This window comes from Cygnus olor, chromosome 4 (genome assembly GCF_009769625.2).
Source record: "Cygnus olor isolate bCygOlo1 chromosome 4, bCygOlo1.pri.v2, whole genome shotgun sequence".
In the NCBI taxonomy this organism is placed as follows: domain Eukaryota; kingdom Metazoa; phylum Chordata; class Aves; order Anseriformes; family Anatidae; genus Cygnus; species Cygnus olor.
This window is the reverse complement of record NC_049172.1, coordinates 11,320,718-11,334,969: the sequence shown is the minus strand read 5'-3', so window position 1 is coordinate 11,334,969 and position 14,252 is coordinate 11,320,718. Positions and strand designations below refer to the sequence as shown.

Below are 14,252 nucleotides of genomic sequence, written 5' to 3'. Positions count from 1 at the left end.
TCAGAGGCAAAGGTGGTTGGGGACACATGCAAAGCTCCTGACAGTTGATACAAGTTTTAATATACAATATTGCATTCCTTGTGAAAGGTTGACAAGATTAACTACTGTATAAAACATGATGGCATGTTTTTTTAATTCAATGGGAAGGCATCTTTTGGTCTGACAGTCTTTAAATATGCCCCCTTTCTGGCATGATTTAGACAGGGATTGTATGTCCAAGAATTCTGTAGACATTATATTTCTGTATTTTCTGAGATTTGAAGTATTCTTCATGGTAGTGTTTAGCAACTAGCAGAACCGTTTGATACTCTTTTTACTCAAACTTTGTATTTAAAATAGACAAGTGGAGTTGTTGTAGTTTGTTTCTTTTTGTTGCAGCATGCTCATTCTAAACTAACTTCCCTGAACTTCAGAAAGCTAAAAGAAGTGATGGTGTAGCCAGGGCATACAGAATGTGATGGAACACAGAAACAAAATTGCTGCTGACTCTGCAGTTACCTACAGTAAAAACAGAGGCATCACAACTACATAGCTATACCCTCCTTTCATCAACTTACAGAGCGGAAATTTTCATATTTTATCAGAATAATGCGTCTATAAACCTACAAAAAATAATCAGAATGGAAGGCTTCTGGTATGTACTTAATATGAACTGGCATGGCATAGATTCATCATAAGTACTTTTTGTCACTGATTTCAAGGTAAACAGGATTTCACAATTTTATTTTTGACCCACTCTGTCCAGTGTAGTATGTATTAATTATAATAACATAACAGTTATTAATATTTGACTCCTGAATAAGATGTTCAGGGAAGAAACCTGACAGCCCTAATTAGACATCAGTTTCCTTTAAAACCTATGCAGATGATCTGAAGGGTGCAATTCTAACACTGATTGCTATTGAAACACCAAATCCTAGTTAGGATTCACTTTCAGTTTCAATGGGTTAATGAAACAATACATAAGAAAACATACTGTTGATGTACAGATATCCTATAACTCCTGCTTGGTCACCTAAAACAGGTTTAAAAAGTTTTTTGTTTTGCAGGTCCCAGACAACAACGCACGTGGCCTACAGAATCAAGCATAAAATAGTAACATCACTGGAGTGGAAGTGCTGTCCTGGGTACAGTGGGCAAAACTGCCAATCCACGGGTAGGTGAGAGCTGTACTAATTTCCAGATCAGCTTAAGCAGAACATCGTTTTCTTTCTTCCCCTCTAAAACTCACAAAATCTTCAGCCTGATTCCATTTTGCTGAAATACGGAGTTTGCATTCAGTGCTTCTCTGCTTTCAACCTTTCAATTATTGAGTATTACAGTGCTAGGATATTAAACCCAGGTCCTGTATTGAATGCTTACCGTAAAATTCATCTGCAGCACTGTGACCCTTTGGCTTTCAGTTTCAGTATCTAAGAATATGTTTCACACATATGATAAAATAACGTACCAACTTTGTTTCTCCCTGAATTGAGCAGGAATTTTGTTCAGTTCAATGGTGACTGAATTTTACTCAGTATTATGTGTGATCCATGTATAACTGTGCCCTTTTTCAACAAAATAGAACATTTTACCCCTGCCCTGGTGATCAAACATATGGCAATATACTGTAGTTTAACATCTGTGTAATAGCTATTTCTTTGCTGCTGGCCTTAAACAAGCTGCCCTTGAAAAATAAGATCTGGCATCAGCATACATATTTTAAATGAATGAATATTACAAGAAAGGCCATTAGATGTGGTAGGGAATTCAATCAGCGGTGGTAAAGTAGGGGCTGTGATTAAAAATTAATGTACAGGAATGAAGAGAAATCACTGTTATTCACGTCCAGGAGGGAAATTTTAATGCTGAAGAGCCAGAAGCTCAGCAGGCACAGAACTCTCTTCTGTGTAGCTGAGCATGGAGTCAGATATTAACAGGGGACACAGTCGGTCAGCAAGGCTGTCCAATGAGCATGGATCAGATGTTTTAAAAATTTGCATTTAAAAACCTCAAACATCAGCAAGAATAAATTTTAAAAATGCTTATAAAGGGGTCAGAATACAGTTGATAAAATGGAAAAGAAATGAAAACAACATGGAAGCACTGACCAGGAAAAAAAGCTATTAATTCAATTTGTAGTGGTATCTATATAAAAACAAGAATAAAGGAATGCATTGTCAAGTGTTACAGGACTGGGTTTGAAATTATATCTCCTGGGTACTGTTTTAAAGCCTCTTCTGACTTGCTGAATAACTTGGGGAAGCCACTTATAATCTGCATACCCAAGTTTACCCATCTAGAAAATTGAGATGACACTTATCTCACAGGGGCACTGGGATATTTAATTAATTAATGCTTGTAGAAGTGTTTAAAGAAACTGAGATGAAAGGTGTTATGTCAGAAATGCTCCTCTTCCCTGCTACTGGAATCCTCCCTCCCATGAGGGGCAGACCACCAGCACAAGCCCTGCCTGTATTATTCAATTCCCATGAAGGGACATCAGCTAATGAACTTGAACAACTGGAAGTCCAAGAGCCCTGTCTTCAGGCACTATCTCTACAATGGTAGGGAGAGAGATGGTGTAAGCTCTGACAGTGACTCTCCAGAGTCCCTGAGGCCTCCACGTGGCCTGTCTGCACTTGATCTGCTTAACAACAGAACCATTTATTGAAGGATTTCTGTGCTAAGGGAATCGGGGTATTCTGATGATTTGTTTTAGATCTTGGGAAGGCGCCATTAGTGTGATGTGGATTGGTTGTAGCAAACGCTAATTCAAAACTCCTGCTTTAGCTTCCCTCTCAAACTAAGTTAAGCCATACATAATCATTTCAGTACAACATTCTAGGCATCAGAAAAACTTGTTTCCATCTGATAGCTATTTCTAGACATCTGTAAACTGTACTTGGTATCCTCATTATAACTGGCTACAGATACTTCTGCAGGTAACAGTATTGAGTGACACAGAAGAGCCTCTGGAAAGAAACTGGTGTTCATGTCACTATTTCCAGCTCTACTTCCCGTGTGGCTACACATTCCTAAATCGGGTAATACATGTATCCTAGTGCAGCATGGACAGCGCAACTTTACAAGAAAGGTTTTTGTTGTTGTTGTTGTTGTTTAATAAAGAAAAACTATAGACATTAATTCTTTATTATAAATCTAATGAAACAGCAGAATATGGACAATTCAACAAACAAAATATCAGTATTTTAATTCAGAAATATCAAATGTTTAACTGTGAGCAAAACTGCCGAAATTAAAGAGCTTGTCAGTTCTGAGTTACACAGATTGTGACATATCATTATTACTAAGCACAGCTTTATTTTAACTATTTATCCTTAAGTTGGAGAAAACAATTTGTCTGTGGTAATGTTTTGGGGTGGGAGGGAAATCTCATTCCATTCTTGGACATATGGTTAGTGGATACTACATGATGTGTCACAAATAATTTCAAGAACTGGAAAATGCATCTTCAAATATAGGTCATGCTGCATTCAGCTTTGCTTTGGAGTGAGGTAACTTAATGTGTGGTAATTTGTTTCCATCTACCATGACTGTGGTTTAGAGCAAAGGGCTTGTTCTCGAAATTGCTGACAATACAGTAGCCATTGTTAGCACCGAATTCTCTTGCCTGGTAGCGATGTCATTTCTCCAGTAGATGGCTGTAAAATGTTCTGCACAGGAGCGAGCGCTGTCCTCAGCGTGGGGTGAGATTCAGACACAAAAGGTAGCAATTCACCTTTAAACACAGGAGTGCCCTGAGAGGGAGTGGGAGGAAACTACCTAATTCCCCACAGGGATTTCCCTTGAAACACTCCTGCTCCATCAAAAGTATATTGAGAGAAAAAGATACAATTTTCATATTTTTAATATTCCCTGAAATCATTTTGCACATAATTTTGTCCCATGTATTTAAAAATTATACATCTAGGCCAATATAGTCAACAACAGGAACCTAGTGTTGGATTCCTTTGTGCATTACCTGACATTTGGAAGTGCTAGGAACCTTCAAGCTCCTTGAGCTTCTTATTGTAAATGGCATCTATAGGGTGGACTGGAAGTCTAATTTTGAATTTATATTTTCTCTTTTAGCTTAAACTGAGCATAGCATATCCCATTTCAAGTCATTTGATGGCTATTTCTAACCTACAGAATGTGTGTTGGTATTTCAGTTTGGTGCTCCTGTCCCATCTGCTGCTGTTTGGCATCTAGGATGGGGATCTCAGCTGTGGGACCAATCAGCACCTAAGACCTAATTACTGTGTGATCTGTCAGAGCGGTTCCTTTGGAAAATGGCTGAGCTAGACTAGAGGAATCATGTAGGAGAAGTTATATTGCCACTGACTGTTATGAATTTGTTTCACCAATAAAATCCCTGAATTTCTAGGGCTGAATGAGAAGTGCCTTTCCTATACAATGATGAAATTCCATAAATGTACAATACAGGGAATTCTTTCTCTCTCTCTTTTTTTTTTTTTTTTTTTCCCCGGTTGGTAGCTGGTTTGGTTTTCTATGTGTGTATGTGTGTGAATTGCTGGCTACAGTCCTTGCTGCTGTTAGAAGCAGTACAATGCATTAGTGGTTTGCTCTATTACCGGTTTACTACAACAGGGTGATATCTATGTCCTGGGTTTTACAGGGATTAAGCTATCTGAACAGCTCAAAGCATTAGTAAAACAATCATGTAGCGATAAATATATGTCCTTGAAACTGTATAAGCAAATAAAACTGACTGTAAGCATTTGGGTATGCTTCAACGTAAGGCACTTGATTTAATAGGGAGAATGAAAGATAAGATGGATAGTATAAAAAATCTTATATCCGTAGCAGTAACAGTGGTTCTGAATACATTTAGAGCAACAGAAGGATCAGTAAATGAAAGAATAAAAGGACATTGATCAGCTGGTCTTTATCACGGGCAAGTAACTGACTCCCTTGTCATAGATTATTTTATCACATTGTTGTGGTTTAGCCCGGCTGGCAGCTAAACACCACACAGCCATTCGCTCACCCTCCCCCCTCCCTCTCTGGGATGGGGGAGAGAAATGGGAAAGTGAAGCCTGTGAGTTGAGATAAAGACAGTTTATTAAGACAGGAAAATAATAATAACAATAATAATAATAATAATAGTATTAATAGTAATAATGTGTACGAAATAGGTGATGCACAATGCAATTGCTCACCACCCTGTGACCGATGCCCAGCCTATCCCCAAGCAGCCGGCCCCCCCCTCCACCCCGGCTAGCCACCCCTATATATTGTTCAGCATGACGTCAGATGGTATGGAATACCCCTTTGGCCAGTTTGGGTCAGCTGTCCTGGGTCTGTCCCCTCCCAGCTCCTGCTGCATCCCTAGCCTGCTCGCTAGCAGGACAGAGAGAGGCTGAAAAGTCCTTGGCTTGGTGTAAGCACTGCTCTACAACAATTAAAACATCAGCATGTTATCAGCGCTCTTCTCATCCTAATCCAAAACATAGCACCCTACCAGCTACTAGGAGGAAAATTAACTCTGTCCTAACTGAAACCAGGACACACATCAGCAACTGATAAATGCTGTGTAATGAATTGGGATGAATGCAAGTATTTAACTCCTGTCAATAATCATGCCACAGAAAAATAACAGAAGCTATTGAAATTGTTACTAAGGATTTTGTATTTTTTATCAGATCATTTCAGCAGATTCTATGAAAATTTCAGTCCATTTAATAATTTCCTTTGACGTTTTTGCATTCTAATTGTTACTTCGCCCATTAATTTACAACCTCAAACACTTTATACTTAAATGAAATCTATTGATCCTCATATACACTGCAAAAAGGCTGATGGATAATAGAGAATTTCTTGATTCAGCATTTTGTTCTGTTTCCTTGGAAACTCACGTTATGGTCAGACTCTGTTTTAATATATGAACTGGGGAACAACGTTGCCGTACCCAAGTTCTTCTTGTACTGTACTAAAAGGCTGGAAATCACATCAGCTAAAGTGTCATTCCTCAGATCTGCTCAAGATGGAACAACAGCCAATACAAAATGCTTCATGAACTTAACAAACATGTAAAAATTGGTCTGAATTTACACTAACAAGTTTACAACCTACTTTGTACATATTTCATTTTTTCCCCACTGCAATGAAAGGAAAGTGAATGGAAAGAGAATTAAGTCCTGAAGGTGGAAATCTCATTTCATTTCCCAGAATCATTAGCTGTTTCCTACGTTTTGTGGGTGAAGGTCTACTTTTCCGGACGTCTGTTTCCCCAACTGTAGTACTGAAATAATAATGTTAGTCCAGCTTTTACAAAGTGCTTTTGTATCTTTGGATTGAGAGGTAAAATAAGCACAGAAAAACCTCATCTGCCATGACCAGAGAAAGTATTTACAAACTTACCAAATTTCATTATTAATGTAGGTACCAGTTGAAAATCTCAGATAATATTTGTTGGAATCTGGAATCTGATTACATTTTGTAATTGTTTTCATTTTTTTAGGTGCTGCAACCATCACATTAATGAGAAGCTTTTTATAATTTGAAGATTTATGTAATCTGCCAAAAATAAAAAATAATTAAAAAAAATAATTTCAACAAACTTTACTTTTATCCCTTTCAGCTAGGAAAAAATAATTTTATAGCTGGCAAGTAAATAATTATATAGCTGGCAGTCTTTGTATTTTTTTTGTATTGCTGTTTTATATTGATCTAAAATCTTCACCTAGAATTTTCAGCCCTGTGTATTTCCATGTTCTGTTCATTCTAGGACAAGTTCTGACCTTATAGTATTAACACCAACCCTCACCAATGTCAGGAAGCCATTTATAAAGCTGTTCACTATGTTAATAAATATGTGGTTCTGCACTCTGTTACATATGTACTAAGCAGAAGAGTAAACTGCAGTGGGTTTTTTTTTGTTTGTTTTTTGAAAGCAATTGATTCAGAATCCTTATTTAGTCACACTGAGTATTTCACTTGCATCCTTTCCTTTTTGTCTGTCTTTTAGCTCAAGAACAACAATCGTTTCTACACAGCAATCAGGCTGAAAGCAGCAGAACTCTCAGTGAGAGGACACCAGGAGTTTCACAGGACCCCAGTGGTCCAGGTCAGTTCTTATAACTAATTTCATGGTGAGACAGTGTGAGAAGCTGAAAAGTCTTTGACTTAGTGTAAGCACTGCAACAACTAAAACATCAGTGTGTTATCAACATTATTCTCATCTTAAGTCCAAAACACAGCGCCATACCTCCTTCTAGGAAGAAAATTAGCTCTATCCCAGCTGAAATCAGGACAGCACTATAGAATGTCCATGACAAAGCTAAAACCAGAAAAAACATTGAATAAAAAATATTTAAACTACTGCATTACTGAGTTAGTTAGATGAATTAACAGAAGAACAACAACAACAAAAATCTCGTAGTGTAGACTAGCATTGCACTTTGAAAGAAAATGTAGTGATGTTAACTGTATTACCTGAATACACAATTCTGTTACATACTTGCTTATAAAAATTGTTGCTCTATTCAAAATCAGTACAGTGACTCTTCGAATTTTGGCAAGGGCAGTTTACATGTTATTTAAACTACTCCATCTATGATGATCAAATAACTAAGCAACACAGGGACAATATACCACTCTATACCACAAATGTTTGAGACCGTGTCTTATTGCACTGCTCATTTGCTCACTATGTTCACATTTTGCCCACATTTGTTCACATTAAGCCATAATGTTTTGGAACATATCGATCAGTGTTTTCTTCTGTGGGCATGTACAGAGGGGGCCCATATGAAAAAGTGAGCCTGATCAATAGCGCTAAATAGAGCCACTTCTCTTAGTAGCAATTCTGGCCTGAAGAATAACTCTAAAACTGAAATCTCAGTGCTCCATGTTAATCGATAGGATCAGTTTAGGGTATAAAGAGATACCTGTTCTGGTTGCCAACTCTGCAAACACAGCCTAAGGCCAGGAGTATTTGACTGCCCTGGTCTGCCACTTCATCAGCTGCTGTCAGAACTCTACAAGCCAGCTTCTATTTCCATCTGCCATAGCATTTATAAACCACAGTTTCAAGTTAATTTTTGAAGCTTGTCTACTCCCTTTAGTAGGACTGACAGAAATGTAACTGAAGAAAGTGTTGCACTCTGCAAATTAATTATCATTCAGTTATTAGATCTGATGACTACACATGAGCCAGTACTGAAATCAACTCAGTTTATTATGGTGGCAATTCAAGTAAGAGAGATACTTCTTCAAAGAGCAGAAGTATCCAGACTTGTCCATCTGTCTTTGTCACAGAGTAGTATTATGCCAAGGAGCATTCAAAAAAGAACCACCAATGGCTTGTCTCCACAATGATGCTGAGGAAAGCTGAGGAGAATTGCCAGACTCTAAAGTACTTAGTTGGGATATAATCACAGTTTTCTGTCTAAGTGGACACCAAGTGGGAAAGAAAACAGCTGGAGATGCTAACACTCTAACCTAAAACAGGTTCATTCATCAAGCTATACCTATTAAGAGTTTTACAGTCAATGCATCTCTACAGGAAAGCATTCTTGTGGGTTTTGGCACAATTCATCTGCACTGACGATGCATTTGGTGAATTCTCTGTATTTTCCCACATGCTATTGAGTTAGATATGATACATTTATTTTTTACATACTAGAATATTGAAGAATCAAATTCTAGTCAGAACATTCAGATTTTTAACTTGCTTTTTCTTGTTGTAGTCTTTAGGACCCTGTGCCTACAGCCTGTATTTTACACTAGGCCTGTGCCTACATGATTTCTGATTATAAGTGTACTGCCATGAGAAAAGACACTGATCCCATAATGAAAAGTGACTAAAGATCAATAGCAATACTGTAAATTTGCACTAATAAGTATTTATCTGTATTGCTTAAGAATCTTCTGCATAGCAATTTGTTAAGTCATGGCAATTTGTTAAGTCATGGTATAGTTTGGATAATGTGGCGTAGTATATTATGTGTATAATGTATGTGTATAGGCCATTTAAACTTGATTGTCGAAGGACCTGAAGAGATTTTATAGCTTTGCTTACAGGAATTAAATCATTTAATTTTCTCAACATCTTCTGAAAATCTCAGACTAAGTCTCATTCCTGTCAGCTGTGAAATGCTGGTGGATAGCTGATGTTCCATGAAGTCTCAGTTTGCAAGATCAAGGCCTTCTTTACCACTATTTTAAAAGCAACCAGAGAGGCCTTTTTGCACCTGAAGAGACTACAAATGCCAAGAAAAATTTGGGCAGGTTTTGAAAAAAATTGACTGAACAGGTTGGACATCTTTTCTTAGTGACAGACTAATTATTCTGAGGTCATTTATCTATTAGCTGTTTTTCTGATAGTTTTTTTCGCTTGCTGCTCTGTTGAACAAGTCTTTATTTTGACCCCAACACTGAAAATATGATGTGTTTCTTCAGACACAAGCCTTGCAAATTCATGAAGTTATGTTATAAATGGAAAGTAAAAATCAATGCTTTTGTGATTGTGTTAAAGGAGGTAGACTAAATGAGAGTTAACGGAATACCCTTAGGGTGCTAGGTGGAGAATGGCATTATACTGATTAAAATATGCTAACCATTCAAAGTACTCTTCTAGAATTATAAATGCTTTATAATGGATACAGATGCTTCAGTAATTATTTACTGCTGTGCTGCTGAATGTCACTAATACATGATACATGACAAAAATCAAGATGATTCACTCCAAGCTAATAATTCAGAAACTTTTCACTGCACTCTCAGCTAATGTCTCTCAAATCAATTACATTTTATTTTTCCCCCGCAATTTTGCAATGTTACTTTTTTTTTTTTTTTTTTCTTCTCATTTTGTTTTGTGAACAAGCACTTACACAAAAAATGAATGAGAAGATTAGCAGCCAGGAGATGAAACTGACTTTTCTACAGAAGAAGGTTGACAACATTACTGCTGCCATGAATGATGCAAGCAAGACTCTTTCTTCTCTGGAAGGCAAAATCAATGAAAATAAGGGCAGAGACTTCCAGTCTTTTCTAAAAGGTAAGAAAAATAAATTAATGTAATCACTCACCCAGTTAAAGGTGCCAGAAAGAAAGAAAGAAAGAAAGAAAGAAAGAAAGAAAGAAAGAAAGAAAGAAAATCTAAAAACATTTATAGGCTGTCTTATTCTATTGTTCAACATTTGGAGGGAGAACTCTTGTTTCATAACAGAAGGATTTTTTTTATTTAAGCATTTGTTATGGTGTCTTTTATAGTAACAAAAAGAACTTACATTCTTATGTACTACATCATCTATATGGTAACTTAAGCTGCTATCAAGGCATTTTCATTTACTTAGAGCTTCTGCAAATTTTCTCATCTCTGTTTTTAATTTACCTGACAGCTGCTAAAGGAGGTAGTATTTGCTTTTATACTAAGTTCAAGCAATATTCTTTAACACATAATTCACATATGCAGAGGAAACATATAAGGATTTCTGTAGTTGCATTTATAACATGTCAAACATCCCCCTGAATAATTTGCCTCTGGGATAACATTAGGCTAACTTTGATAAAGATCTGTGCTCATGAGTTAAAAATCAAGTAAGAAATTATCCTTCTATTGGGTGAATGAGAAAGACATGGACAGGGATCAGAAGGTTGGGCAGATTTTTATCAGCAGAATTATGCATCCATTCTTTGTAAATCCCACAGCAAGATCTGTTTGATACTTAGCTAGAAACAGTGCTTAAGAAACAGACTGGGACAGAAGCTTTCATTTCCTTGATATGCAATAGTTTCCTAATTTTTCAGGATTTTTTCCCAAACTGATTGTATAATATGTTTCAGAATCCAGAGAACTTTCTATTGGTTAAAAATAACATGGGGGAATTGGAACTTTTTCACAGAGATAAAACTAAAAGAAGCAAGAAGTGCTTTCATATTTCCCTTACAATTATCTGGTGTTGTCCCATTTCATGTATTTTCAGTTCTCTTCTGTTTCCCAAGTTGCTCATGCCAAATGCTAGATGGCTCTCTTGTACCCTGGATCACATTTATCCCATCTCTCACTTTGTGACCTGCTTTCACCTCTCCACATATTGCTAGATGGCATTCTTGACCCTTGGGCATACATTTAATTTGTCTTTGAATATTTCCCATTTCCCTTCTGCTTTCTCTTCATTCTTTTTTTATATTCCACTCATTCTAGCTGTCACTTTGATGCTATTCCAAGAGGTTATTTTCTGTGCTCCTGCTTCTCTATTCCCTATCTATATTTAGGGTCCCAAGTCCTAATTAAAACTCACAGTAAAAAAACAACACAACAAAACACACACATTATTTCCTACTTGTCTGTAAATGTGTTTCAAGTCTTTATTGTTTTTATCTATCATGCTCTATTTTATACCTGCTTCAATGAAATCCCCTCTTGCTGGCCTTTTTTTTGATTTATGTTCTTGATCTACCTCCTAATCAGGTAGCTCTAATGAAAATGCTGCCATCAGCTACTTTCCTTAACTCTCATTATGGGCACTCCAATAATGGTTATTCTTGGCTTGTACATAGGTAAACAGCAGGAATGAATGGAACAGGGGAGAGAGGACAAGCTTCATGTTTCTGTTGGCTCATGTAATAACGTTAAAGGGCAACTGCAGTTTCTGCCCAGGGAGTATCACTCCGTCATATCCCAAGTGGGCAAAGAATATTCTAAAGAAACTGAAACTGTCAAGAGTTCCATGCTGTCCTCTAGTTCAGTACAGACACAGAGCATACAAACACCAGAGTTGCTAAAAATTGCTGTTAGAATCTCACCTGAAGCAAAACACTTCACAACTTGCCCCACTATCACTGCTTGCTGAAGAAATATGCTTTCAAAGAATAGCTAAGACTGTACTTCCTTCATGTTATTCAGATTTCTTCCTTCTTCCTCCTGCCTTTCCATTTTCTTCGCATGATGTCCACCTCCTTTCTCACATATATTATTCACCTTTTTTCATATCACAGAAATTCTAATGGCTGCCCAGATTTGTATCAAGGTTTGTTTGTAGTGAAGTCTTTTTCTTTGAACAAACAATTCAATACAGTTTAAAAAGTCTTTATTTCTTGTTTTCATCTATAAATAGACTTTGGTCCCACAAATCTGTCATCTGTTGATACAAGGTGACACTGTAGTAACTGATATGCTCCTCTAATTTGATTATTGAAGTCTTCCATGCATTTAAAAAGACTGCTTTCAATACTCAGGAGACTCTTCCTATTTTTTACTTGTTTTGAGAAAATAATTTGGCGTTCTCCCTTTCATTTCCTTCTTTCATCCACATCAAGCCCTTTTATATACTCCTTTCCTCTTCATTATTAAAATGCACACTCCTTTAAAAATGAACTCAGCAATGGAGAGTTAATCACTTCCAAGTCAGAAATGTCATTTACAGCTGGATGTATAACCTCAGCTCAGTCTCCTGTGTACATACATTTATTTTGCACACTATTCTTCAAATAGTAATTGAAACTGCAGAGGGAGTATATGTTGACACAGAGTAATTACACACTGTGGATTTCAGCCACGGAGTTAAAATTAAAATTCATAATCTTATAAAAAGTTCAAGAGATCTTTAGTGAGTTTAGTTTGGACCTTTCCATTTCAAAATGAGCAACAGAAAGATCGAGTTGCATCCATGAATGTACTCACATGTATTCTTAGCTCAAGCTTAAGATTGTCACCTACAGCAGGAGTTTGGTTCAGGTTTTCCTGTGAAGAAGTATGCTCCCACAGCCCCAGGGAGCAAGAAATTCATAACGGTACTTGCTTACCAAGTACCTAGTTGTCCTAGCCAGGAAACAAGGGAGAGAAACCCCAAGTTGTCCGTTTTGTCAGGTTTCATCATCTTGATAATAACAAGAACACCTGAAAACCAGAGCTGAGCTCCACAAAACACCCACAATCCAGCTAAATAGAGTAGGAATGGGAGAGGAGAGGCTGGCAGTTTCTTGACTGTCACAGAAACGAATGGCCAGTGTAGATTCCATAGAAAAATTCTTGCAGCACGATGGATTTTCATCCAAATATGTTGCTGACATGAAGAAATTTGATGAATTCCTCATAGAAGGCATAGAGTAACTTTGTTTTTTTTTTTTCCACAGCCATTAAACGTCTCTTCACAGCTCCTTCTGACTCTTAAAACCACAAACTATTTTCTAGCATCTTCAAGTATCCCGACCAAATGATCAGTGATAATGGTTTCCTCTACATGTCAATTATTTTACTCTTCATTTATATCTTGGATCCTCCCCTCAGCTGCCAGAATATCCTCATTTTCGAATATGTTGCTGTTTTTCTTTTACTGAAGTTCATTGACAAAACTCTGCATATGGGAGTGCACATTCATGTGTATATATTTGTCTAGTCATTTACTTGCTTTTTGGGTAGTAAAAAGTGAAAAAAATAGAGGCAATCTCAATATTATCACTTTGTTGTTCTGCATATTGTATGTAAAAAAAATGCTGTAACATCTGTGACCACAGTTGACAGTAACTGAATGTATTGCTTGGGAAACTTCATTTTGTATTTCTGAAGTAGCTTTTTTCTATGTTATCGAATTTACTGTACCTGCCTATTATATCCTACCTTGAAAAAAACACTTTAACAAGTGACAAATTTCTCCCCTAAGCATCAGAGATGTTTACTGTCCATTTTACCAGACATAGTGAAGACTAAGACTCATTTATAGTTCATAGAAAGCAGCTATTATCAGTTACATTAGCCTGTTTACAGCTGGAAGGACACACATAATTCAAATGGATTTCCTGAATAGAAAAAGTACTATGTTTCTAGCTTTCTGAACAAAACCATTTTTATTGGGACTTTCTTTTGCACCCTTGGGGCCCAGAGCTGTATTGGCATTTATTGTCCTTAGGTTTTATGGGTCTGATTTCCTGCCACTTATATTGCTCTTGCTGAGAATGTATTTTCAAATAAGGTTTCAGAGTTTGCCTTGCTGTTTTAGAGATGAAGCAATACATTCCAGGCTAAGTAATTTAGAGGAAAACAGAAAAAGGCAAAGGAAGAGTTTCTATCTTTATCAATAATATTTAATCTGAGAACTGATAGTCATCAAAGTATTGTAGAGCTTGAAGAGTATAATCATTATATGGCAAGCTGGCTACAAGGGTCCATGGTGTTTGTGCAAAGAGTGTTTCAGTGCTTTAACTGGACACAGGGGCCACCTTTGGAGAAAAGAAAAAAAGAAAGAAAGAAAAAAAGTCCTTCTAATCTCATAATGGAGCAGAATTATTGCTCTAATTAATTC

General features: G+C 36.9%; 1 protein-coding gene across 2 annotated transcripts in view; it reads left to right on the top strand.

The window, feature by feature from the left end:
- Positions 1–14,252, top strand: part of MMRN1 (multimerin 1) — a 42,127-nt gene that overhangs the window by 15,648 nt on the left and 12,227 nt on the right. For both annotated transcript variants that reach the window (XM_040555942.1, XM_040555944.1), the window contains exons 3-5: positions 1,050–1,156; positions 6,974–7,072; positions 9,833–10,006. In XM_040555942.1, the coding sequence (XP_040411876.1) occupies positions 1,050–1,156; positions 6,974–7,072; positions 9,833–10,006 (380 nt within the window). The remainder of the gene's footprint in view (positions 1–1,049; positions 1,157–6,973; positions 7,073–9,832; positions 10,007–14,252) is intronic.